The sequence below is a fragment of the Camelus bactrianus genome, chromosome 18, assembly GCF_048773025.1.
Source record: "Camelus bactrianus isolate YW-2024 breed Bactrian camel chromosome 18, ASM4877302v1, whole genome shotgun sequence".
Classification (NCBI taxonomy): Eukaryota; Metazoa; Chordata; class Mammalia; order Artiodactyla; family Camelidae; genus Camelus; species Camelus bactrianus.
In genome coordinates this window covers 29,184,782-29,206,910 of record NC_133556.1, presented here as the reverse complement: position 1 = coordinate 29,206,910, position 22,129 = coordinate 29,184,782, and the positions used below count along the sequence as shown (strand labels likewise).

The 22,129-nt window shown below is 51.9% G+C and overlaps 5 protein-coding genes and 1 long non-coding RNA gene across 6 annotated transcripts; 5 read left to right on the top strand and 1 right to left on the bottom strand.

Annotated features, from left to right (window-relative positions):
- Positions 1–4,771: 4,771 nt before the first annotated feature.
- On the bottom strand, positions 4,772–9,549 carry LOC141573933 (uncharacterized). Its single transcript, XR_012500408.1, has 2 exons — positions 9,332–9,549; positions 4,772–6,275 (listed from the first exon to the last, which is right to left on the bottom strand). It is a non-coding gene; the product is annotated as an uncharacterized LOC141573933 (long non-coding RNA).
- LOC105082397 (hemoglobin subunit zeta-like) lies at positions 8,588–9,844 on the top strand. Its single transcript, XM_074346712.1, has 3 exons — positions 8,588–8,740; positions 9,298–9,502; positions 9,610–9,844. The coding sequence occupies exons 1-3, from the start codon at positions 8,646–8,648 to the stop codon at positions 9,736–9,738; spliced, it is 429 nt and encodes a 142-aa protein (XP_074202813.1). The 5' UTR covers positions 8,588–8,645; the 3' UTR covers positions 9,739–9,844.
- A 653-nt stretch (positions 9,845–10,497) lies between these two features.
- Positions 10,498–11,311, top strand: HBM (hemoglobin subunit mu). Its single transcript, XM_074346713.1, has 3 exons — positions 10,498–10,655; positions 10,808–11,012; positions 11,123–11,311. Exons 1-3 carry the CDS (start codon positions 10,564–10,566, stop codon positions 11,249–11,251), a joined length of 426 nt encoding a protein of 141 aa, XP_074202814.1. The 5' UTR covers positions 10,498–10,563; the 3' UTR covers positions 11,252–11,311.
- Positions 11,312–12,909: 1,598 nt separating this feature from the next.
- Positions 12,910–13,731, top strand: LOC105065748 (hemoglobin subunit alpha-like). Its single transcript, XM_010950917.3, has 3 exons — positions 12,910–13,066; positions 13,163–13,367; positions 13,507–13,731. The coding sequence occupies exons 1-3, from the start codon at positions 12,972–12,974 to the stop codon at positions 13,633–13,635; spliced, it is 429 nt and encodes a 142-aa protein (XP_010949219.1). The 5' UTR covers positions 12,910–12,971; the 3' UTR covers positions 13,636–13,731.
- Positions 13,732–16,718: 2,987 nt separating this feature from the next.
- On the top strand, positions 16,719–17,542 carry HBA1 (hemoglobin subunit alpha 1). Its single transcript, XM_010950916.3, has 3 exons — positions 16,719–16,877; positions 16,974–17,178; positions 17,318–17,542. The coding sequence occupies exons 1-3, from the start codon at positions 16,783–16,785 to the stop codon at positions 17,444–17,446; spliced, it is 429 nt and encodes a 142-aa protein (XP_010949218.1). The 5' UTR covers positions 16,719–16,782; the 3' UTR covers positions 17,447–17,542.
- A 1,168-nt stretch (positions 17,543–18,710) lies between these two features.
- On the top strand, positions 18,711–20,139 carry HBQ1 (hemoglobin subunit theta 1). The gene is made up of 3 exons (XM_010950915.3): positions 18,711–19,539; positions 19,662–19,866; positions 19,955–20,139. Exons 1-3 carry the CDS (start codon positions 19,445–19,447, stop codon positions 20,081–20,083), a joined length of 429 nt encoding a protein of 142 aa, XP_010949217.1. The 5' UTR covers positions 18,711–19,444; the 3' UTR covers positions 20,084–20,139.
- Positions 20,140–22,129: the final 1,990 nt, after the last annotated feature.

Below are 22,129 nucleotides of genomic sequence, written 5' to 3'. Positions count from 1 at the left end.
TAGATAATGAACCATCCTTGCATTCCTGGGGTAAATCCCACTTAATCATGGAGTACGATCCTTTTAATGTATTGTTGAATTTGGTTTGCTAAGTTTGTTGGGGATTTTTCCATCTATGTTCATCAGTGATACTGGCCTGTAATTTTCTCTTTTTTTTAACTTTTTTTTTTGAGTTACAGTCATTTTACAATGTTGTGTCAATTTCCAGTGTAGTAATTTTCTTTTTTGTGATATCGTTGTCTGGGTTTGGTACTATGGTGATTCTGGCCTCATAGAATGAGTCCAGAACCATCCTCTTAAATTCTCTGAAATAGTTTGAGAGGGATGGGTTTGACTCTTCCTTAAATATGTGGTAGAATTCACTCATGAAGGTATCTGGTTCTAGACTTTTGCTTGTTTTATATATATATATATATATATATATATATATATATATATATATATATATATATATATATATATATATATATAAAATTGTGTGTATAAAACATACACACAATTATTTAAGTTGATGATCTCTTAAGTTCAAGTGCATTCTAACAACTCCGCATTTTTACTCCTAACATTTAATGTTTTTGAAATCTTTCTGTTTCATTTCCTTAACTATTTATCATGGAAATGGATAATTTTACTACTTCTGTCTTTTAACCTTCCTGCTAGCTTTATAAGTGGTCTTTATAAATGATCTATTACCTTTTTTGTATTTTTGCCTTTACCAAAGAAGTTTTTCCTTTCATAATTTTCATATTTCTAGTTGTGGTCCTTTCTTTTCTTCTTAGATAAACCCCTTTAACATTTCTTGTAAAACTGGTTTAGTGGTGCTGAAATCTTTTAGGTTTTGCTTGTCTATAAGGCTCTATATCTCTGCTTCAAATGATAGCCTTGCTGGGTAGAGTATTCTTGGTTGTAGCTTTTTTACTTTCATCATTTTAAATATATGGTGCCACTCTCTCCTGGCCTGCAGAGTTTCCACTGAAAAATCAGCTGATGGTTTTATGGGAGGTCCCATCTATGAAACTGGATACTTTTCTCTCGCTGCTTTTGAGAGTTTCTCTTTATCTTCAATTTTTGCCATATTAACTACAGTGTGTCTTGGTGTGGGTGGACCTATTTAGGTTTGTGTGGTTTGGGAGTCTCTGGGCTTTCTGTTTCCTTTCCCAAGTCAGGGAAGTTTCCAGCTATTATTTCTTCAAAAAAATCCTCTTACTCTTTCTCTCTCTTTTCTTTTGGGATCCCTATAATGTGAATAATAATACACTTGATGTTGTCCCAGAGAACTCTAAAGCTGTCCTCATTTTTTTTTAAATTCTTTTTTCTGTTCGGTCTGGGTGATATCCACTACTCTGTCTTCCAGCTCACCAATCCATTCCTCTGTATCATCTAATCTACTGTTGATTCCTTCTACGGTATTTTTTTCAGTTACTGTATTCTTCAGCTCTCTTTGGTTCTTCTGTATATTTTCTAACTCTGTGTTAAACTTCTCACTCTGTTCATCCCTATTTCTCTTGAGTTCATTGAGCATCTTTATGATCATTACCTTGAACTCTTTATTGGGCAGACTGCTTATCTCCACTTGCTTAGTTCTTCTTCTGGGGTTTTATCTTGTCCCTTTATTTGGAACATAGTCCTCCATCATGTCATTTTGCCTAATTCTCTGTTTTTATTTCTATGTATTAGGTAGGTTGGTTACATTTCCCAATCTTGATGGAGTGGCCTTATATCAGAGATGTCCTGTGTGTCCCAGCAATGCACTCCCCTCTGATCACCAGAGCTATATGCCCTAGGGTTGCCCCCTGCATGAACTGTGTGGGCCCTTCTCTTGTGGGGGGCCAACTACTGTGGGTGTGTTGGTAGGTGGGGTGGCCCCAGATCAGGTTGGCTGCCAGGCCTTGCCTCACATGGAGGCTGCTGCCCACTGGTGGGTGGGGCTGGGGCCTGGGGCAGCTGGCTGTGTGGCCCTGGGGGCCAGGGGATTGCTGCGAAAATTCTTGTATAAGTTTTGGTGTGGATGTATATTTTCAAAAGTTTGGATGTATACACATAGGAGTGGAATTGCTTGGCCATACACTAACAATGTTTAATATACTGAGGAACCACCAAACTGTTTTCCACAATGGCTGCTATATTTTACATTCCCAGCAGCCATGTATGAGGGTTCCAGCTTCTCCACATTCTCGCCAACTCTTGCTCTTTTGCTTTTTAAATTACTGTTATGGCTGTCCTACTGGATGTGAAGTGGTACCTTATCAGGGTTTTGATTTGCATTTCTGAATGAGTAAGGAAGCTGGGTGTCTTTTCATGTGCTATTCATAGACTTCTTTGGGGGTAAAGTTTATTCAAGTTCTTTGTCCACTTTTTTTTAACATTTTTTATTGATTTATAATCATTTTACAATGTTGTGTCAAATTTGTCCACTTTTTAATGGGGTTGTTTGTATTTTTGCTGCTGAGTGATAAGGGTTATCTCTATGTTCTTGACACAGTTCTTTACCAGACAGACGGTTTGCAAATATTCTCTCCCCGGCTCTGGGTTGCCTGTTCATCACTGACACATTTTAACCTGATCCAATCAAGCCTTTAGCTCTGACATCTAGTGTACAGGAAACACATGGATAAAGTAACTAGCTAAATAACACTTCAAGGAAACCACCGAAGCAATCCAAAATGTGGACCATTCTTCAAGTCAGCTGGTCTGGACTGTTCAGAGAGTCATAGGTATGGGGAAAATGTGGCTCTGGGCTGGAGAGCCTCTGGAATAGGAGAATAAAGAGACAACTGAATGCTATGTGTGAACCTGAGTCAGATCCCAATTTGAACAAATTGACCAACTTTGGGGGATGAATAAGGAATTTTGAGGCAAAGGAAAGTTGTTAGTTCACTTAGATTGGCAACAGATTCATGGCCGTTTATGCTCGGAGACCCATGCTGAGGTACATGTAGAGACAAGTTGCATGATGCCACCTCACCCTTCCATGGTGTTCAGACTAAAAATAAAGCACATTTAGATACATCCCTGTACATACTGACAAAGCAAACATAGCGAGCGTTAACGATTGCAGGATCCAAGTGGCAGGACCACCAGCGATCACAATACTATTCTTGAACTATGAGATCGGACCTCAAGCGTTGCTCCGCTCACCCTCATTCACTCCGCACCAGTCATTGGCCTCCTGTTCTCACCTGAACGATGGAAGCATGGCCCCTCTCAGGGCCTCTGTCCTTGCTGTCCCCTCCACTTGCCACTCACACTCCTCCCCAAACATCTCATGGTTTATTCTCCCTGTTCCTTCAAATACTTGCTCAAATTTACTATCCCAGTGATATCTTCCCCCACTGCCTTATCTAAAAGTGAAACACCTCTCAGCTCCAACCACAATGCTTCCCTGCCTTTTCCTTTCCGATGTCAATGCCCTCTAGCCAGAGATTCCTGTAGTCAGAGTTGAGTATGTTAACTCACTGTCGTGGAGAAGACCACCCGCCACGGGGGACCGTGGGTGTCTGAGTTAGAGGGCTGAGCCTGGACTCAAATAAGCAGGGCTTCACTCTGGACTGGATGCTGCCAAGAGGAGGGAGTAATCCTATGATTGAGTATATTAACTCTTATCCAGAAGATGAGAGGTGCTACGATTGGCAGAGAAGCAGCCATTATTCACATCAGCCAGGATTAGGGATGTCTGGTTATGCCTGCAGTAAGAATGATTCCTGTTTCCTCTGTTTGAACAGGGTTCTCCTTTGTCTGCAGCAGCACAGTCACAGGCGGCAGGGTTTACCTTCATGCTCCACAGGAGACAGGCTCCACAGAAGGAGCCCGGCAGGGGTGGCCCTTCTTCTCCAAGTGTGTTTGCTGACTGCACTCACTCTGTGCTGCATGGTTTCCTCAGCAGAGAGCAGACGTTCCCACAGGCCCCTGTGGGGTCCCCAGCTGTTAGAGCTGGCCTGGCCCCAGGCAGGTGGTCACACATCATCCATGAAGTTCGAAAGCCTGCCCGAGGCGACCCCTGCCACTCACCTGCCTTTAGGGTCTGGTCGGGGCTGCAGAGACTCAGTCCCAGGGGAGACACCCAAGGTGGGCCCCCTTCTCCAGTGGTGACTCTGACCAGAGGGAGTGCTGCCCAAGAGTGTGCGGCGGGATGTGGGCCCATGTGCCTGGCAGTTTCCCCCAGGGGCAGAAGGGGAGGCAGGAGAAGCCTGGGTCCCCAGAGTTGCTCTCTGAAGGCCCTGGCCCTGCTGCCAGTGGGCTTGGTGACCATGGCCGGCCTCTCCTCCCTCTAGGCCTCAGATTCCCCATGTCCCAGGTAACCCCAAGAACCTTTCAGGTTCCAAAGAATTGGCACCTGTTTGTGCTGGTGAATCTGAATGGCCAGGTGCACCATCAGCTCCATGGAGATGGGAGCCAGCCTCCTCGTCCACCATCGGGCAGGTAATGACCAGCATTCCTGGGCTCCCGGCCCTGAGTTTGGCATCCAGGAGGCAGGGCAGTTAGGACCACTAGCTCAGGGAGAAGGTGGTCATTACACTCCATGGGGCTGAAGCACAAGGACCACCGATTCACTCAGCAGGTACTCTAGGGGAGCTGACCCTGGGCTCCTGGCTGTTTGGGATGCTTGCAATAGACCAGTGAACAAAACGAAAATTCCCTGCTCTCCTGAGCTTGCATTCTAGTGAATAAAAAACACAAACATTTTTCTGTGGAAAAAAGGAAAGTACAGTAGATGGGAGATTAGACAGACGGGGGTGAGGGGTGGTGTGATTTTTTTATGGATCAGGAATGGTTTTATATTTCGGATCTTCGGATTTTTTAATTGAAGTATAGTTGATTTACAATGTTGTGTTAGTTTCTGGTGTACAGCATACTGATTCCGTTATACATATACTCGTATATATTCTTTTTCATTGTGAATATAGTTCCATTGAATATAGTTCCCTGTGCTACACAGTAGGACTTTGTTATTTATCTATTTCATATACAATAGTGTGTCTGAAAATCCTGAACTCCCAATTTATTCCTCCTGCTCCCCTTCCCTGCTGGTAACCGTAAGTTTGTTTTCCATGCCTATGAGTCTTTTTCTATCTTGTAAATAAGTTGATTTGTGTCATTTTAAATGGGGGGGTCAGTGTGGATCTAGTGACAGTGATGTTTGAGGGAGTGACAATATTGGGGAGCCCCTTCAGAGGGGAGGTCCCAGGTGGATGGAGGAGGACAGAGGGTGGAGGCAGAGCTGGGGGGGGGGGGCAGGGAGCTTTCCCTCACTGAGGACCAAAAGCCATGGAGGGGAGAGTGGAGGGTCCAGGTGGACTGTGGTCGCTGGCCTGAGCCTTCAGAAGGGAGAATGGTGCTGCCATCACTGGAGGCAGGGGAGGGGCAAGAGTAGGGAGGTGAGGCTGAAATACTCCCTGGGTAGGAGCCTGGGTCAGGGAGACACTGTCAGAAGTCTCCAGGGCACTGGCGGAGGTTAGTGCAGCCCGGTGGACTGAGGGCAGACAGAGAGAGAGCATGGGGACTGAGCCAGGACACCCCACATTAAAAGCAGTGACCTCAGCTCAGGTTGGTGGGGTCAGGACACAAGCCTCACTCTCCAGGAGAAAAAAGAAAGAGAGGAAGACAGTTGGGGGAGAGGCTGAGAGGCTGCTTGGGTCGGGCTTGCGGGTGGAGGAGGCTCACCGGAGGCCCCAGCGCACAGAAGGAGGGGGGCTACCTGCCCCCCGCCCCCCAGAACTCAGGAATAGTCCTTATCTTCTGCCCTCAGGCCCTCCCTGGGCTCATCCAGCCCCTCTTACATCACAGCCCCCTGCCCCTGCCTGAACCTCTGGGGGCTGGGGTCCCTCACCTGTTCTAACCCAGGCTGGTTTACTGGTGCTGGATCTCCACATGCTACTCCCCTCCACAGTTCATTCCACCCCTCCACACACCTGAAACCTCCATCCTGGCTGGGGGACCCCCTTGGGGAGGAATTTCCAAGGTGGGGGTCAGTCTCCTGTGGTGCCGTCTCGTCCCCAACCTGGAGGCTGAACTGGATGTGGAAACTGTTTCTGCTGGACCTCAGACATCCTCACAGTGACCACGGCAGCACCCGGGCTTGAAGGGCACCCACAGTGAGACTCAGGAACCTGCTTTGCAGATCACCAAGTCTAGGTTTCAGATTTACCTTCCCCTGCAGGCGGTGGGCTCAGGTTCTCCATCAAGCAGACATGACAGGCACACACTTGCTGAGTGAGAGACCGATGGCGAAGTGAAGAAAAATCATTTCATGAAGCTGCATTTTCAAGGTGACTCAGCTAAAGAAAGAGAACCCAGACATGTCAGTGATGACTCTGGCAAAAGTGGTGATTTTTCTCTCCTCCACAGAGTCTGTGTTCTTCCTCGAAAGGTCTAAAAGGAGTGTATACTGTTTGTGTGAACAGAGAGCCTCTGAGGATGAGATGCTAACTGGTCCCCACTGCAGCCAGAGGGGAGAAAACCACAGTGCCCTGAGGACTCTCGGACATAGTTTGGGTTGTTTCATGAACACAGTAATCTACTGGAGTGTCCTTGGAAGTGGGGAGGCGGTGAGAAGGGAACTTTCATTTTTTAAGCTATGCTTTTGCCAGGATAGCTATTATAATTGATGGGTTTAATTTGTAAATGTTAAATAATGTTCATTGAAATACATTCACCAAATGTGTTAAATAAAATGTAGAAAGAAAAGCTTGAGTGTATGAAAATAGTGTATGTAAATAGTGTGTGTGTTTGGAGATTGATGGTGTGTGTATACATAAAACCAATTACACACAACACTGTAAATTGACGATACTTCAATAAAAAAGAATGCAAAAATTTACAGAAGTACATTCTCAGTTCAGTTATCTGTAAAAGGAACAAATAGATTCTAATCATCATGCAGGAAAATGCTCAACCTCAACAGCAAATAGAAACAGGTGCCCCTACACATATTCCCACAGACAGAGAGGAGTCCCAGTGCTGCATGTCGGCCAGGCTGTGTGGAACCTGGACCACGCTGTGAACACTGGCTCCGTCCAGGAACAGAGCTGTCGATGGAGGCCAGCCTCTTTCTCTGAGCACCTCTGGGTGCTTCCTTTGCGCAGCTGGCAGGTGGATGGGGGTATGTGACCAGAGGAGTCACCCCACGGGACCAAGGCCTGGGCTCTCAGATTGGTCTGCAAACTCTTGGCTCAGAAACAGAGACCAGGGCAGGGTCCAAGGCAACCCACAGCTCAGCTCCCACCTCATGGAACGAATGGTTACAGCAGAGTGTGCTCAGCATGGAAGCCCAATGAAAACACAGGCAAAAACCAATCAGAGTTACAGTAACCCCCATCACTGATGGATCATTGTCATTACCAGTTTGGTGCTGTTCTATCTATGCCTTCCTTCTATTTAAAAGAACATTATTGGAGGGAGGTTATAGCTCAAGTGGTAGAGTGAATGTTTAGCATGCTTGAAGTTCTGGGTTCAATCCCCAGTACCTTCTCTAAAAATAAATAAATGAATAAATCTAAGTACCTCCCCCCTCAAAAAAAGTAAAATAAAAATTTTAAAATAAATAAATAAAAACCTTATCATGGAGGGGGTAATAGCTCAGTAGTAGAGTGCATGCTTAGCATGCATGAGGTCCTGGGTTCAATCCCCAGTACCTCCACTAAAAAGTAAAAATAAAATAGGATAAACAAAAATAAAAAACATTGTCATGTAATGTGTCCTGTTTTCTCCCTTCTTATTAAAAAATCCTGTATTTTGAAAAAGATGTGAGGAATGTTTATCATAATTAAAACATTTTAATCAGGCTATAATCTGTTGAACTTAAAAATACATAAAAACGGACCCTTTGCAAGAACACATACTAACTAAAAGGAATACATCAAGCACACTAGAATGGTCACCTTGCGGGAGGAGGAGGGAATAAGCCAAGACGGTAAAGGATACAAATACATAAAGCAGAAGAGGTCTGCAAAGGGTGTGATGAGAATGTGACAGGTAGGACTGAGGTCTCCTGAGACCCCAGGCTTTGCGTGAAGAGGCCAGCCTCCTCCCCTCGGGCACCCACCAGGCTACTGGGGGACTTGACTTATGGGTGGTGGAGAACCTCAGATGGAACTTTATCTGGGTAAGGAGAGGGCTACACAGCAGAGGTGCGAGAGGATCTGAAGCTATAGTTGGGCTCACACCCTGTGACACCTGGCCTCGGTGTCCCTCTATGGGCCTCAGTTTTTTCATCAGGTGGGAATACTGCCCCTTAAGGTAAGAAACAGAGAGTGCTTCTGTGACGGCCTGATGCCTTCCAGGTCATCCTTCTATCGCAAGGCCAGGGAGGCCGGGGGATAATCATTACAGAGTCCAGTCTCTGGGCTAGCCTGATACATGGACCCTTGACCCAGGCCTGGGCCCCTATCTCCCTGCAACATGGGCTCTGGCTGTGGCTCTGCAGGGGAGGCCAGAGTGATAGCCCCTCACCCCACCAGGCCCACCAGGCCTGACTGCCCATTGTCACTGCATCTGATAAGAGGCCCCACCACCCAAACCCCCTCCCCTCTCCCAGTGATGACCACAGCCTGGCCCCCACCCTGGCTTCAGGTATATAAGGGGACCCTGGGGGCCGAGCACCACGGAGGCCAGTTCTGAGCACACCTAGCTCTGGGTCAGCCGCCACCATGTCTCTGACCAAGGCTGAGAGGACCATCGTTGTGTCCATGTGGGGCAAGATCGCCACACAGGCGGACGTCATTGGCATGGAGGCCTTGGAAAGGTGAGTGCCAGCTGGGCTGGATGTACCCGGGCAGGTGACTGTGGGCCAGAGAGGAGAGGACAGTAAGGACAGCGGTCAGTGAGGAGGGGACAGGGAGGTGCGGTCAGTGGTGAGGACAGGGGATGGTGGCCGGTAAGCAGGAAGAGGAGGTGAACTCGGAAGGGAGATGACTGTAGGGCTGTGTCTCTCCAGGCCCAGCACCCAGGTCTCCACAAACACCTGTTGAATGAATGAATGAGTGAGTGAGTGAGTGAGTGAGTGAGTGAGTGAATGGGGGAAGAAGGAAGGAACGTGGGAACGATGGGGCGGTGAGGGTGAGTGAGATAGTACCGGGGCCATACTGGAGCCTGGGGCAACAGGAAAAGTCAGCAGTACTCATCCTGCCTTTACCTGAACTTTGCATATTTCGGTCTACGTGGGTTTTTGCGTTAATATTGATGTTTTAATACACTGCGTGAAAATACCGCGTGTCCAGAACGCTGGGTCGGCGCCTGGACCGTCGCGTCCTGGGGCAGTGCCGTCCCGACCTCGCCTCACCCCCGCCGCCCCCCCCGCAGGCTCTTCTCCAGCTTCCCGCAGACCAAGACCTACTTCCCGCACTTCGACCTGCATCCAGGCTCCGCGCAGCTGCGCGCGCACGGCTCCAAGGTGCTGGCCGCCTTGGGCGACGCAGTCAAGAGCATCGACAACGTGGCGGGCGCTCTGTCCAAGCTCAGCGAGCTGCACGCCTACGTCTTGCGCGTGGACCCGGTCAACTTCAAGGTGGGCGCGGGGCTGGGGTCCTGGCGGGGCCCGACCGAGGCGGGGCGGGGTCTGGGCGGAAGGCGCCCGGGGCCCGCGCCCTGAGCCTCCCTCCCTTTCCGCCCCAGCTCCTGTCCCACTGCCTGCTGGTCACCGTGGCCTCCCACTTCCCCGCTGACTTCACGGCCGACGCCCACGCCGCCTGGGACAAGTTCCTGTCCACCGTGTCCCGCGTTCTGACAGAGAAGTACCGCTGAGGGCTGCGCGCAGCGGCTGGATCCCCAGGACGGGCTTCGACTCCTCCCCTTCCTTTGAACCCTACAATTCCAACCGGGACTCCCCAATAAATGGATGAGGATAGAGTGAGCTGGGTCCTGCGTTCTCAGTGTTGGGGCAAAGATCAGAGAATGTGAGGGACGGAATGGGGGCTTGGCAGGAACGCGGCCGATCCTAATGTCACCCCTGGCCTGGAGGCCACTCTAACGGTGCTTTGGGGCTGTCCTTGGTCGTGCGGACCCCAGCGTCGCAGCCGGAGGGAGCAGTTCAGCCCCAGGTCTGCCCATGCCGTTTTCTCTAGTCAGACCTGCGTTTGGGCCTCTCTCCTGCTTCCCAAATTACGCAAAGTTTGTTGCTTCGCTCAGCGTGTTGGATATGTGTCGGGACTCAGGGGACTTTTCCTGAAAGCCTGTTTTTATGGCTTATGCGCGGTAGGGACCACTGATGCTTCCTGGCCCCTCGGGAAAAGGAGGTTCCCTGCCCCGGAATCTCTCCCAATTCCTCCATCAGCTCCCTCCTAGCGGAGCAGTAACTGCCCTCAGAGGAATAATTGCAAATCTCCCTAAAATCTGCAGCAAAGTTCCCCACATACGGCGTGATTCAGTGCCAGTGACCCAGGGAACCCAGAAACTGTGGCCTTCGCGGCGGTGGGGACCTGGACTGGCCATGTTTCCCCATGCAGTCGCAGGGTCTCCATTCCTGCAGCGCTCCCGCAGATAAGGGCGGGCGGGGCGCTGGGAGGGGGGAGTTGCTATAAGGAGGCCGGGACGGCGGGCGCGGCCCCCAGAACACGTCACGCCAGCGCCATGCTCAGCGCCCAAGAGCGCGCCCATATCGCACAGGTCTGGGACCTGATCGCCGGCCACGAGGCGCCCTTCGGGGCGGAGCTGCTGCTCAGGTGGGTTGGGGCGGGGTCTCCAGGATCTCAGCGAGGCGGAGACTGGAGTGTTGGGTTTGGTGGCGTGCGGCGCGTTTGACCCAGGTTTCCCGGGGTCTGGGCCGTGCTGGCGTGCAAGGGCCACCCTCCCCACTCACCTCCTGCTCCTGTAGGCTCTTCGCGGTGTACCCCAACACTAAGACCTACTTCAAGCACCTGGGCGACTGCCCCGACGAGGTGCTGCTGCTGAACCACGGACAACGCATGCTCGAGGCGGTGGGCGTGGCCGTGCGGCACGTGGACAACCTGCGCGCCGCCCTGAGCCCGCTCGCCGACCTGCACGCACACGTGCTGCGCGTGGACCCCACCAACTTCCCGGTGAGCCAGCCCAGGACTTGGCAGGCTTCGCACAGACAGCCGAGGCGGGGAGGCATTCCGGGAGGAATGGGTGGGGACAGACCCCTTCTCACCCACCTCTTCCCCCGCAGCTGCTGATCCAGTGTTTCCAGGTGGTGCTGGCTTCCCACCTCCAGGACGAGTTCACTGTGGAGATGCAGGCCGCGTGGGATAAATTCCTGACTGGCATAGCCGTGGTGCTGACGGAGAAGTACCGCTGAGTTCAGTGCCCCGCGGACCTAGGTCTGAGGACATCAATAAACAGGCCTCAAAACGCTGAACCTTGCAAGTGTGTGGTCTTTGGGGAGCAGGCAAGCTGACGTCATTGTTGCTGGGCAGAGAAGCTCTGGCTCCCCAAAGGAGCCTCTCAGAGTTGTAGGGCTCGAATTGTAGGGATCAACCCTGAACCTTCGCTGACAAGAGAAGTGGGGGGTGCCCAGGAGCAGGGCTCTGGGCATTCTCCAAACCCTGAATGAGGACAGTTCCTGGGCTGACAATCTGGGGTCTAGATAGGGTGTGGACACCCAAAGGCTTGAACAGAGCAGTTGCTCTCCTGGGGCAGGGGAACGTGCTGGGGTAGAGTGGGTGCTCGATGTGGGCAGGGTCTTCGGCTGCAACTCGCATCCGGCCCCCCGAGCGGTGCCACACCATTCCCGCAAAGCACCTCTGCGTTCACACGTTTGTGCATCTCCCTCTGTCCCTACCTCCTGGGAGCTGCAAGTGTCAGTTTTCGACTCTTTAACACAGACGCCCCCATGTGAAGTTCCTGGCCTGAGGTCAAACAGACTTCATGGCCCAGGGCTCCTCAGACCCTACCTCTCTTCTTTTCCCATTTTCTCCCCTACCTTCAAAGGTCAATCTGCAGTAGCTTTGCTCTGTGCCAAGTTTAGCCCCTTTCTCTGGATCTCCTGGGGCAGGGAGTCAGGGTAGGAAGGAAGCCCTCTAACGCCACAATCAAGCAGACAGATGAGATTTCCAACCTGATTCACATCAACGTGCTGAGTGATACTAGGCATGTCCCTAAGCGATCTAAGCCTAAAGCATCCCACAGGAAGAAAAAAAAACCAACTTCACTGGGTCTTTGAAATAACTTGAGATCATAATGCAGGGTTGGTGCTCCACAGGCCCATGGCCACCCAACCCCCACCCCAGCCCTGCTGCTGCATCTCAGTCTCTGTGGTTTGCTGGCTAAGGCACACCTCACCTCACTCCACCTCGCCCACCCCCATCAATCTCCCCACTCCAGGGCATGGGTACAGAATCTTAGTGCTCAACCCTGAGACTTTGTGGACACAGGGGCAGAACCCTGGGAGCTCTCCAAACTTTGAATGAGGAGAGTTATCAGGCCTGTGCAGGGCCGAGCAGTCAGCCACCAACTCTGAAGTGTTGTGCTGGAAACAGCCCTGACTTTGGCTCCGCAGTACTCCCGCTGGGTCCATGTGGACACCTGTTAACCCGCTCTGCTTCAAAGGGCCTGCCCACCATTGGGGATCGGAGGCTTAAAAGACTCCCCTCCACATTATCTCCTGCACCCTCGGAAAAGATTGTGCTCCCTTTCCAGACAAGCAAATAGACACTTCCAGGCTACCCCCACCTGGGGACAAATGCAGGTGTCTGGTGGGTTTGGGTGACTCAGAAACCTGTGTGAGCTCCTAAGCCCACAGGAGCGAGAACAGAGGGTACCGTAGAGAGCTGGATTTCAGCCTAGGCGGGAGGACAGAGATGGTGGGGAAAGGGGGATGAGGGCCGCCTCTGGGCGGGATCCCACCCGGGACCCCTCCCTCTTCAGATCACCTTTCATGTCCTGCACTTCCTGGCTCAGCGCGAGCCAATGAGCATGGCGCTGGTGGGCGTGCCCCCTTGCACCCCTGGCATAAAGGCTCACAGTGCTCCCGGGCCTGCACACTTCCGATCCTGACCTAGACTCACAAAAAACCCATCATGGTGCTGTCTTCCAAGGATAAGACCAACGTCAAGACCGCCTTTGGTAAGATTGGCGGCCACGCTGCTGAATATGGCGCAGAGGCCCTGGAGAGGTGAGCACCCACCTGCCCCGCTGGGACTCAGGGCTGGACCACCCGTCGTGTCCTTGTCCCTCCTAAGCCCGGCTCTCTCACCTCTTCTTCCCACAGAATGTTCCTGGGCTTCCCCACCACCAAGACCTACTTCCCCCACTTTGACCTGAGCCACGGCTCCGCCCAGGTCAAGGCCCATGGCAAGAAGGTGGGCGATGCGCTGACCAAGGCTGCGGACCACCTGGACGACCTGCCCAGTGCCCTGTCGGCTCTGAGTGATCTGCATGCCCACAAGCTGCGTGTGGACCCAGTCAACTTCAAGGTGAGCTTGTGGGTCGGCTGGGAGAGATCTGGGGTGGAAGGCACAGCGTCCCCGCTAGCAGGCTAGTAGGGCAGAGAATGCAGTGTGGTTGCAGAGGTGGAGCGTGCCCCACGCCCCCTGACACCCCTTCTCTCTGCAGCTCCTGAGCCACTGCCTGCTGGTGACCGTGGCGGCCCACCACCCTGGCGATTTCACCCCCTCGGTCCATGCCTCCCTGGACAAGTTCCTGGCCAACGTGAGCACCGTGCTGACCTCCAAATACCGTTAAGCTGGAGCTTTGGCGGTCCCTCCCCTTGCCCGGGGTCCTCCTGTGTTCTGGGCACCCTCACTTTCTGAACTCTGAATAAAGTCTGAGTGGGCTGCAGCCTCTGTAGCCTCATTCTCTGTGTCTGTGAACCGGGCTGGGGTTGGGGGTGGTTTTCAACAGCAAAGAACGGGAGGGCAGAAGAGGGAGGGAAGCTAAGGCTGATGTTTCCCATAATCTGCTTGCTGAACTCAGCTCCTGTCCTGGGAGATGCAGACTCCCAGGGTTTTCCACAAGGTGGGGAGTCCTCAAATGGCCACCCTTTTTTGAAACCTCTGACTGATCCCCCTTAAACGTGCAATCTAGATCAAAATAAAAGAAAGCAAAACAAACAAACAGCAAAAATAGGCTGGTCTGGGTGCAGATGCAGGTGCAGGTGGACAATCTTTGTGAGATTTCACTGCCTTCCTCCCAGAGGGAAGGTGGGTTGGAACAGGGGTCACAGCCCCAGGCATCCTTCCGGGAACTGTCTGCTGTGTGTATGTTGGCGGTGAAGTCAGGGGAGAAGAGCAGCTCTGAGCTGGCTAAAGCCTTTCGCAGAGTTCCTGGCTCCAGTGCAGGAGGCACATTAAGAGCTCACTGTGTGCCCAGCCCTGCCTTCCCCAGCTCACCGCCTATCCCACCCCATTCTCTTCCAAGGCTCTCGGGGTGTCCCAGCAGTTCTGCTTTGGCGCCCAGAGCAACCTTCAAAAAGGCCCCTGTCACACACGCTGCTGCCCTGCACTCCACGCCGGAACCTTGCACACCCCACACATTCTGCAGCCCTTAGGGACTCCATCAGTGCCTCCAGCCCAGCCCCCACATCCAGGGCAACCCAATGCGGCCACTGCTCACCTCTTTCCTTCTGGACGGGGGCCTCTCTGAGCAGCCGGGGACTTATTCCCCACTCTCCACCGTGCACTCTTTCTCTGTCCCACAGCCCAATTCACTTTTATTGAAATGTAGAAAAACACTTATGATATAAATTAAAATCCACCCATGTTTTCACACATGCACATCTTTTCTGTGTTATTCAAACTAGAGAGAGAGAGAGAGAGAGAGAGAGAGAGAGAGAGAGAGTCCCTCTGTCCTGTCCCCTGACCCCTGCAGAAAGAGCTGTGGTTAAAAGTTTGGGAGTTTGGGACTGAGACCATCAGCTCTTATCCTGTGCTGAGAGGGACACAGTGCCTCTACAACTGTGCTTTTATTTTGTCAAAAATATCCTTATAGCTTAGGTATTTTTCTTCAATCTGCCCTTCCCACTGAACTCTACATCTCTTTGGCCAGTTTATTCGGCTCTCCTCATTTCATAGATTTATTGATCATTTTACTATTTCTGTTCATTTTCTGTTCAAATCCTTGGTCAATTCTTCTCATAAGTCATTTGTCTTTTCCTCATATATATGTGGGAGGTCTTCTCATATTGCAAGTATAAGACATTGGCTGAGGAATGTTCAAGTCTTGTCTTAAAAGGGCTTAGGGGCCAGGGAACTAGATTAGGATGCAAGAGGGTTTGTCCCAGGCCTGGGAGTGGGGCTCTGGTGTCCCTAAGCCCCCAGTGTCTTATCCTGTTGTTCTTCAGAACCACGATGAGCCTGAGGCTGCAGATGGAATCAGGAAAAGGGTGGAGGGTAGGAAGGAAAAATGGAAGGAGCTGGGGGGAGGGCCCATTGGGAACAAAATGAGAAGAGTGGAGACAGGTGCGGGGGTGGGGTGTAGGTAGCAGAAGGGATCATTGCTAAGGCTTTTCTGAGCTGCTTTCCTCTTTGTCCAAGTCAATTTGACCATCACTTCCTCCTGGACACATTGGGCAATTCCTGAGTGAAGGTCTTGGGAGAGGGGAGGTGGGCAGAAGGGTAGGCTGACGGATGCCCAAGTCACCCACTCCCCAAAGCAAAGTCTTTCTCCAAGCTCCCAGGAAAAACAAACCGATGACTTCTTGCTCACTGTTCTCTTCACCAAAGTCTGACGTTTTACTTCATCCCTCCCCCCTCCCCCCATCAACTATCCCGGGGACAATCACTTGTCCACTAACCCTGAAAGATATCCTTGAATGCCTCATTCACTCCTGCCATGCCTCCTCAGGGCTTTTAACAAGGTATGTGACCAAATCATCTCCTGATGATCTGTCTGTATCCCTAACTAGACTGAAAGCTCAGGTCTTGCTTAGCCAGTTGCTTTATTTATCAGTTCAACCTTGTGTCAGTCAATCTTGTGTCAGGTGCAATTTGGGGGACTGGGGTGCCACTGAACCAGGACCATTTGCCAAAAGGGAGAGAAAGACCATCACACAGGGGTCCCGAATAGGAGATACTGGCCTCTGTGAGTCTCCGACCTGGGCTGCAGCAACAACCACCCTGGAAGAAGGAAGTTGAACCTGGAGAACTCCAGGTTCAAGAAGGAACTCCAACTCAGCCCTGCAAATTCTATACCTTGGTATCTGTTCCTTCCATGACTGGCACTCAGTGGCACCCAAAGAGCATTCATGGAAAGAAAGAGAACTGGAAGAACCAAGGCTGAAAGGGAGCAGGAGGGATTCGGGGAGGGATTTGTTCAGTAAACGGGAGCGGTGCGCGCAAGTTCTATGTGCAATTTGTCTCTGCCCTGGAGTAGTCGCACTCAATCGCCCATTCATTCACTGACTCTACTCAAGTTAAAAATGTCCAGCTTCGCCAAGCCCCAAGCCTACGTCCAGGGTGGGTGGCACGGACTGATTTGCTCCTTTCTATCCTCAGGAGAGCGCAGCCTGGTGCTAGGGAGCTCAGGGACTCTAAAGGGTGAAAGGGAGGGTATCCATCCCGCTCCACAAACCAGCCCCCGCTGTGGGGCGGGGATATCACTTCCGGGGTAGTTGGAAGTAGAGGGTAGGAAGCTGCCGTTAGGCAGGAGGGAGAAACAACCCTGCCAGGTCTTTGGGAGTCTAAGCTGGGAGCCAAGTACTCGCGGCCCAGCCTGGCCCGGACTGTGCGCCGCGCGCCCCCTGTCGTCCGGTCCCAGTTGCGCATACCGGCCCCCGCCAGCCAATGAGCACCGCGCGGACGGGCGTGCCCCTTGCGCCCCTGACATAAAAGCCTTGAGCACTGTCGGCCCTTCACGTTTCTGGTCCTGACCCAGACTCACAAAAAACCCATCATGGTGCTGTCTTCCAAGGATAAGACCAACGTCAAGACCGCCTTTGGTAAGATTGGCGGCCACGCTGCTGAATATGGCGCAGAGGCCCTGGAGAGGTGAGCACCCACCTGCCCCGCTGGGACTCAGGGCTGGACCACCCGTCGTGTCCTTGTCCCTCCTAAGCCCGGCTCTCTCACCTCTTCTTCCCACAGAATGTTCCTGGGCTTCCCCACCACCAAGACCTACTTCCCCCACTTTGACCTGAGCCACGGCTCCGCCCAGGTCAAGGCCCATGGCAAGAAGGTGGGCGATGCGCTGACCAAGGCTGCGGACCACCTGGACGACCTGCCCAGTGCCCTGTCGGCTCTGAGTGATCTGCATGCCCACAAGCTGCGTGTGGACCCAGTCAACTTCAAGGTGAGCTTGTGGGTCGGCTGGGAGAGATCTGGGGTGGAAGGCACAGCGTCCCCGCTAGCAGGCTAGTAGGGCAGAGAATGCAGTGTGGTTGCAGAGGTGGAGCGTGCCCCACGCCCCCTGACACCCCTTCTCTCTGCAGCTCCTGAGCCACTGCCTGCTGGTGACCGTGGCGGCCCACCACCCTGGCGATTTCACCCCCTCGGTCCATGCCTCCCTGGACAAGTTCCTGGCCAACGTGAGCACCGTGCTGACCTCCAAATACCGTTAAGCTGGAGCTTTGGCGGTCCCTCCCCTTCCCCGGGGCCCTCTTGTGTTCTGGGCACCCTCACTTCCTGAACTTTGAATAAAGTCTGAGTGGGCTGCAGCCTCTGTAGCCTCATTCTCTGTGTCTGTGAACCGGGCTGGGGTTGGGGTGGTTCTTGTCACAGACCAAGGAACTCTGGGAACTCAAGGAACTCTGCAGGGGAAGAGAGGTAAGGGGAATACGGGAGGAGGGAAATGGATCTGGTCCTGCTAGCACTTCCTGGGATTCTCCGGGCAGTGCCCACTCTCACCCTGGAGTGCTTTGCTGAGTACATTCACCCCTTCCTGCATTTCATTCCAGAGCCTTGCAGATTCAACTAGAGTTTGCTCACCTAATGGATTTTTTTTCTGTCTATATTTTATGGTGCACACACTTGCGCTGAGAGTTGGTGGACTCCCACCCTAGGACCTCAGAGCCCTCCCAGGGCTCCTTCCAGAGTAGAGTGGTGGGGACAACACAGAGATCACACTTCTTCAGAGTCACCCTGAGTGCCCCCTCCCCATCAAATGCCTCTCATGTATAGGCACAGTCAAGAGGAAATTAGGGGTGAGCAATGCCATCCCAGGGCTAGACAATTTCCTGAAGGTGCTCCTTTCACCTGGTACAGCCCAGGACATTCACTCTGAAGACAAGGACATCACTGGGCCATTGAGGGTCTGAAGATCTGATTTTAGGGCTCAGCTCAGGATCCACTGCCCTGCCATGAGGCCCACTGACTCACCCCTAGCGCTTCAGTGGAGAGCAGAAGCCAGGGTCAGACCACCTGCACTCAGACATGTGTCCTCCTCATGAAGGATGCCCCTCATGCCTGTGGCTTGAGGTGCCCAGTCCTGACAGTCATCAAACTCCCAAATGAGAGCAGTGTCTTTTCTTCCCTGGGCCTAAGTGTCGTCCTCAGAAAATGTAGTGGCAGATTCCCTCTCTCAGTGTGTGGTGATTTTAGCCCAGCTAGTGGCCCAGTATGAGCTCCCAATAAGTGGCAGTCTTCCTTATTTTATTATTAGGAAAAATGAGGGCATGGCTAGAGGTGGAAACAACCCCAATGTCCATCAACAGATGAGTGGACAAACAAAATGTGATCTATCCATACAAGGGAATGTTATCTGGCTGTAAAAAGCAATAAAGTATTGATATATGCTACAACCTCAAAAACATGCCAAGCAAAAGAAATTAGACACAGAAGACCATATATTACAGGATTCTATTTATATGAAATATCCAGAACAGGCAAATCCACAGAGACAGCAGACGGGTGATTGCCAGAGGCCAGAGGGGACGGCTTATGGACTGACTGCATCATCTATTTGGGATGATGAAAAAGTTCTGGAACTAAATAGTGGTGATGGTTGCACAACATTGTGAAGGTAAAGATACAATCGTACACCTTAAAATGGCTAAGACAGTAAATTTTATGTCATATGAATTTCACCACAATTTTAAAAAGGGGGGGAGTTGTATAGAGATGCCTAGCACAGAATGAGTGCCGCATAGGTTTAGCTATTATTTGGAGATACATCCTAGGCACTCAATAAAACTCACTATTCTGAAAGGGGTGTCTGCCACGAGCCAGGCATAACCATGGGAAGAAGGAATAGTTACCTTCATTATATACAATAAATGAGTAAACAGACTCAGAAAGGTGTAATAGACTCGGGCGGTAGGTAGAATAAACGGACTCAACGCCAAAATCCATGCTAAAAGGCAAGGCTACCTAATAATAAAGAATCATGCTAAATATTAGTTTCCGTATAGTAAACACTTCAAAATGGGGGCCTCGGGGTCCAGGGAGACTGGGAAGTTCGGAGCAGACGGTCCGTGGAGCGCTCCCGGGTGCCTCGGGGCCATATTCTGCCACCAGAGGCGTGGCGCCCCCGGGAGGCCTCAGGAACCCGCGGGCCGATTGGCGCAGGCGCAGCCCAGGCTCCACCAAGGAGCCGAGCGCGCAGCCGGCCAGGCTCCAGTATGGTGCTGGCGGCAGAGGACCGGGCTGCGGTGCGTGCGCTGTGGAGGAAGCTGGGTAGCAACGTTCACGTTTACACGACCGAGGCCCTGGAGAGGTGCGCACAGGCCCCGGTGCCTCCGGGCTTGCCCGCTGGGGGAATGAGCACCCCACCTCCCGGCCCCCTTCCTCCCCAACCCCCACCCCCAGGACACGCCTCACTCGCCGTTCCCCCTGCAGGACCTTCCTGGCCTTACCTTCCACCAAGACCCACTTCCACCACCTGGACCTGAGACCCCGCTCCGCGCAGGTCAGAGCCCACGGCGAGAAGGTGGCCTTCGCCCTGACCGTCGCCTTGGACCACCTGGATGACCTACCCCGCGCCCTGTCTGCTCTGCGCGTGCTGCACTCGCACAAGCTGCGCGTGGACCCCGTCAACTTCAAGGTGAGATCGCAGGCGAGGGGGAGGGGACTCCCATCAGAGAAGGGTGTGGGGGATGCACCTGAGTGGGGACGACTCCCTTTCTCTGCAGCTGCTGGGCCACTGCCTGCTGGTGACCCTTGCCCAGCACTACCCCGGAGACTTCAGCTCCGCCCTGCAAGCCTCGCTGGACAAGTTTCTGAGCCACGTGATTTCTGCGTTGGCTCCCAGCTGTCGCTAAATTGAGTGGATGGTCGCGAGACCCTCCAGTGTTTGAGTGAAGTCCCCAAAGCCTCAGCTGCGCATGTGTTCTGTCTAAGGGAGTGCTCCAGGGGCCTGGCCTCGAGGGAGAGGGGCCATCACTTCCAAAGGAAGACGGGGTCTGAGGATGCCCAAGTCGCACACCCCCGATCATTAGATACCGGCGCGGACGCTCGGCCCCCGGTAGCCTAAGGCAAGTCTGGACAGCGGGTCCCAAATTCCACATGGTAAATACCGACCCACCGTGCCCTTGGCCGCGGCCACTTCGAGGTACAGACTTGGGGCTTCCGCTGCTCGGGAATGAGGGGCAGGTGGCGCAGCCGGACCACTCTGCCGGCTGCTCTCAGATCCACCTAGAACGGAGGGCCAGTCCAGGCCACACGCGGCACAGCCTGGGAGAAACTTAGGAACCGGCGCGGACCGGAACTGCACAACCGTACAAAGCGCATCTGGAAGGTGTTGGGGACTTTGGATATCCGGGAGGCTTGGGGTGAAGAGCCCCCGGTTTGCTAGGGCCTGGTGGAAGGAGGTGTGTCAGCGGGAGACAAGGCGGATCAGGGAGCCAGCTGAGAGTCCTGTCCACGGACCACATTTCTCAGGAAACAGATCTCAGCGCTTCTTTATTGCCAAATTTTTTCCTCATAAAGTCAATCGTGCTCATTGCAGAAACTTCAGAAAAACTACTCCAGTTGCTGCACCTGCCTATTGTATCCCAGTAGGTCCCACGCTCCATTATTACTTCCCCCTTGACACATGGGGAAACTGAACAAATGGGGTCTGATCCAGCACATGTGTGAGACAGACAGACAGACAGACAGACACACACACACACACACACACACAGAGTCCCCTCTTATCCTCAGGTGGTATATTCCAAGACCCCCAGCGGATGCCTGAAACCTGATAATACCTACCCGCAAGTATGCTATATTTTTTCCTGTACATACACACCTATAGTAAATTTAATTTATAAATTAGTCACAAAAAGAGAGTAACAGCAGTAACTAATAATAAAATAGAACAATTATGGCAATGTACTGTATTAAAAGCTATGTGAATGTGATCTCTCTCTCAAAAAATACTGTACAAATTTAATGCCTTTTCCTATCTTAACACCAGAGCACTTATCACACACCGTGGCTGTAACTTGCTGTTTGAGGTGACAGCAAGACAGCATGAATTTGTTTCCTTCACAATTCCACAGAAGATTCGTTTTTACCGTAGATCTTAGCCAACTTAACATGCAATTTTTTGTTGAACTTTGACCTTTCCACTTAAAGGAAGCACTTTACGTTTTCTCTTTGGTGTATCTGAATTGCTGGCATCACTCCTCTTGTTTTGGGGCCATTATGAAGTAAAATAAGGGTGACTCTGAACAAAACACTGCGCTCCTGGGACAGTCCATCTGATAACAGAGGGCTACTATGTGACTAATGGACAGTATACACAGGACAAAGATGATTCATGTCCCGGGGTGGGGGGATGGAGTGGGACACCCAGAGATTTCATTCATCATGGTACTAGAAAGCTGCCCATTTTAAAACATGAATTGTTTATTTCTGGAATTTTCCATTTAGTAGTTTTGGACTTGGGTAATTACGTTTATTTATTTATTTTTTACTGGAGGTGCCGGGGAATTGAACCCAGGACCTGGTACATGCTAAGCATGCACTCTACCACTGAGCTATAGCCTCCTCCAGTATTTTCCGACTTGGATTGACCATAGATAAGTGAAAGCATAAAAGCGGAAGAGACACCACACAGACACAGATGCCAGCACCCACAGGCAAACACCCCACAGACAAGGTAACGTGTAATGTGCAGTCTTCCAGGCCCTTCTAGGCACATTTATTTAGAGAGATTTCTCTTAAGAAATTGTATCCTCAAAGTGCCCCTGGAAAAAGTGGACGCACTGGACTATATATAAAGAAAAAAACCTCAGTATGGGAGGAAAAGACACCATAAGCAAAGTTAAAAGAGGAATCAGGAGAAAAATATTTGCCACAAACAGCAAAGGGTTGTCTTT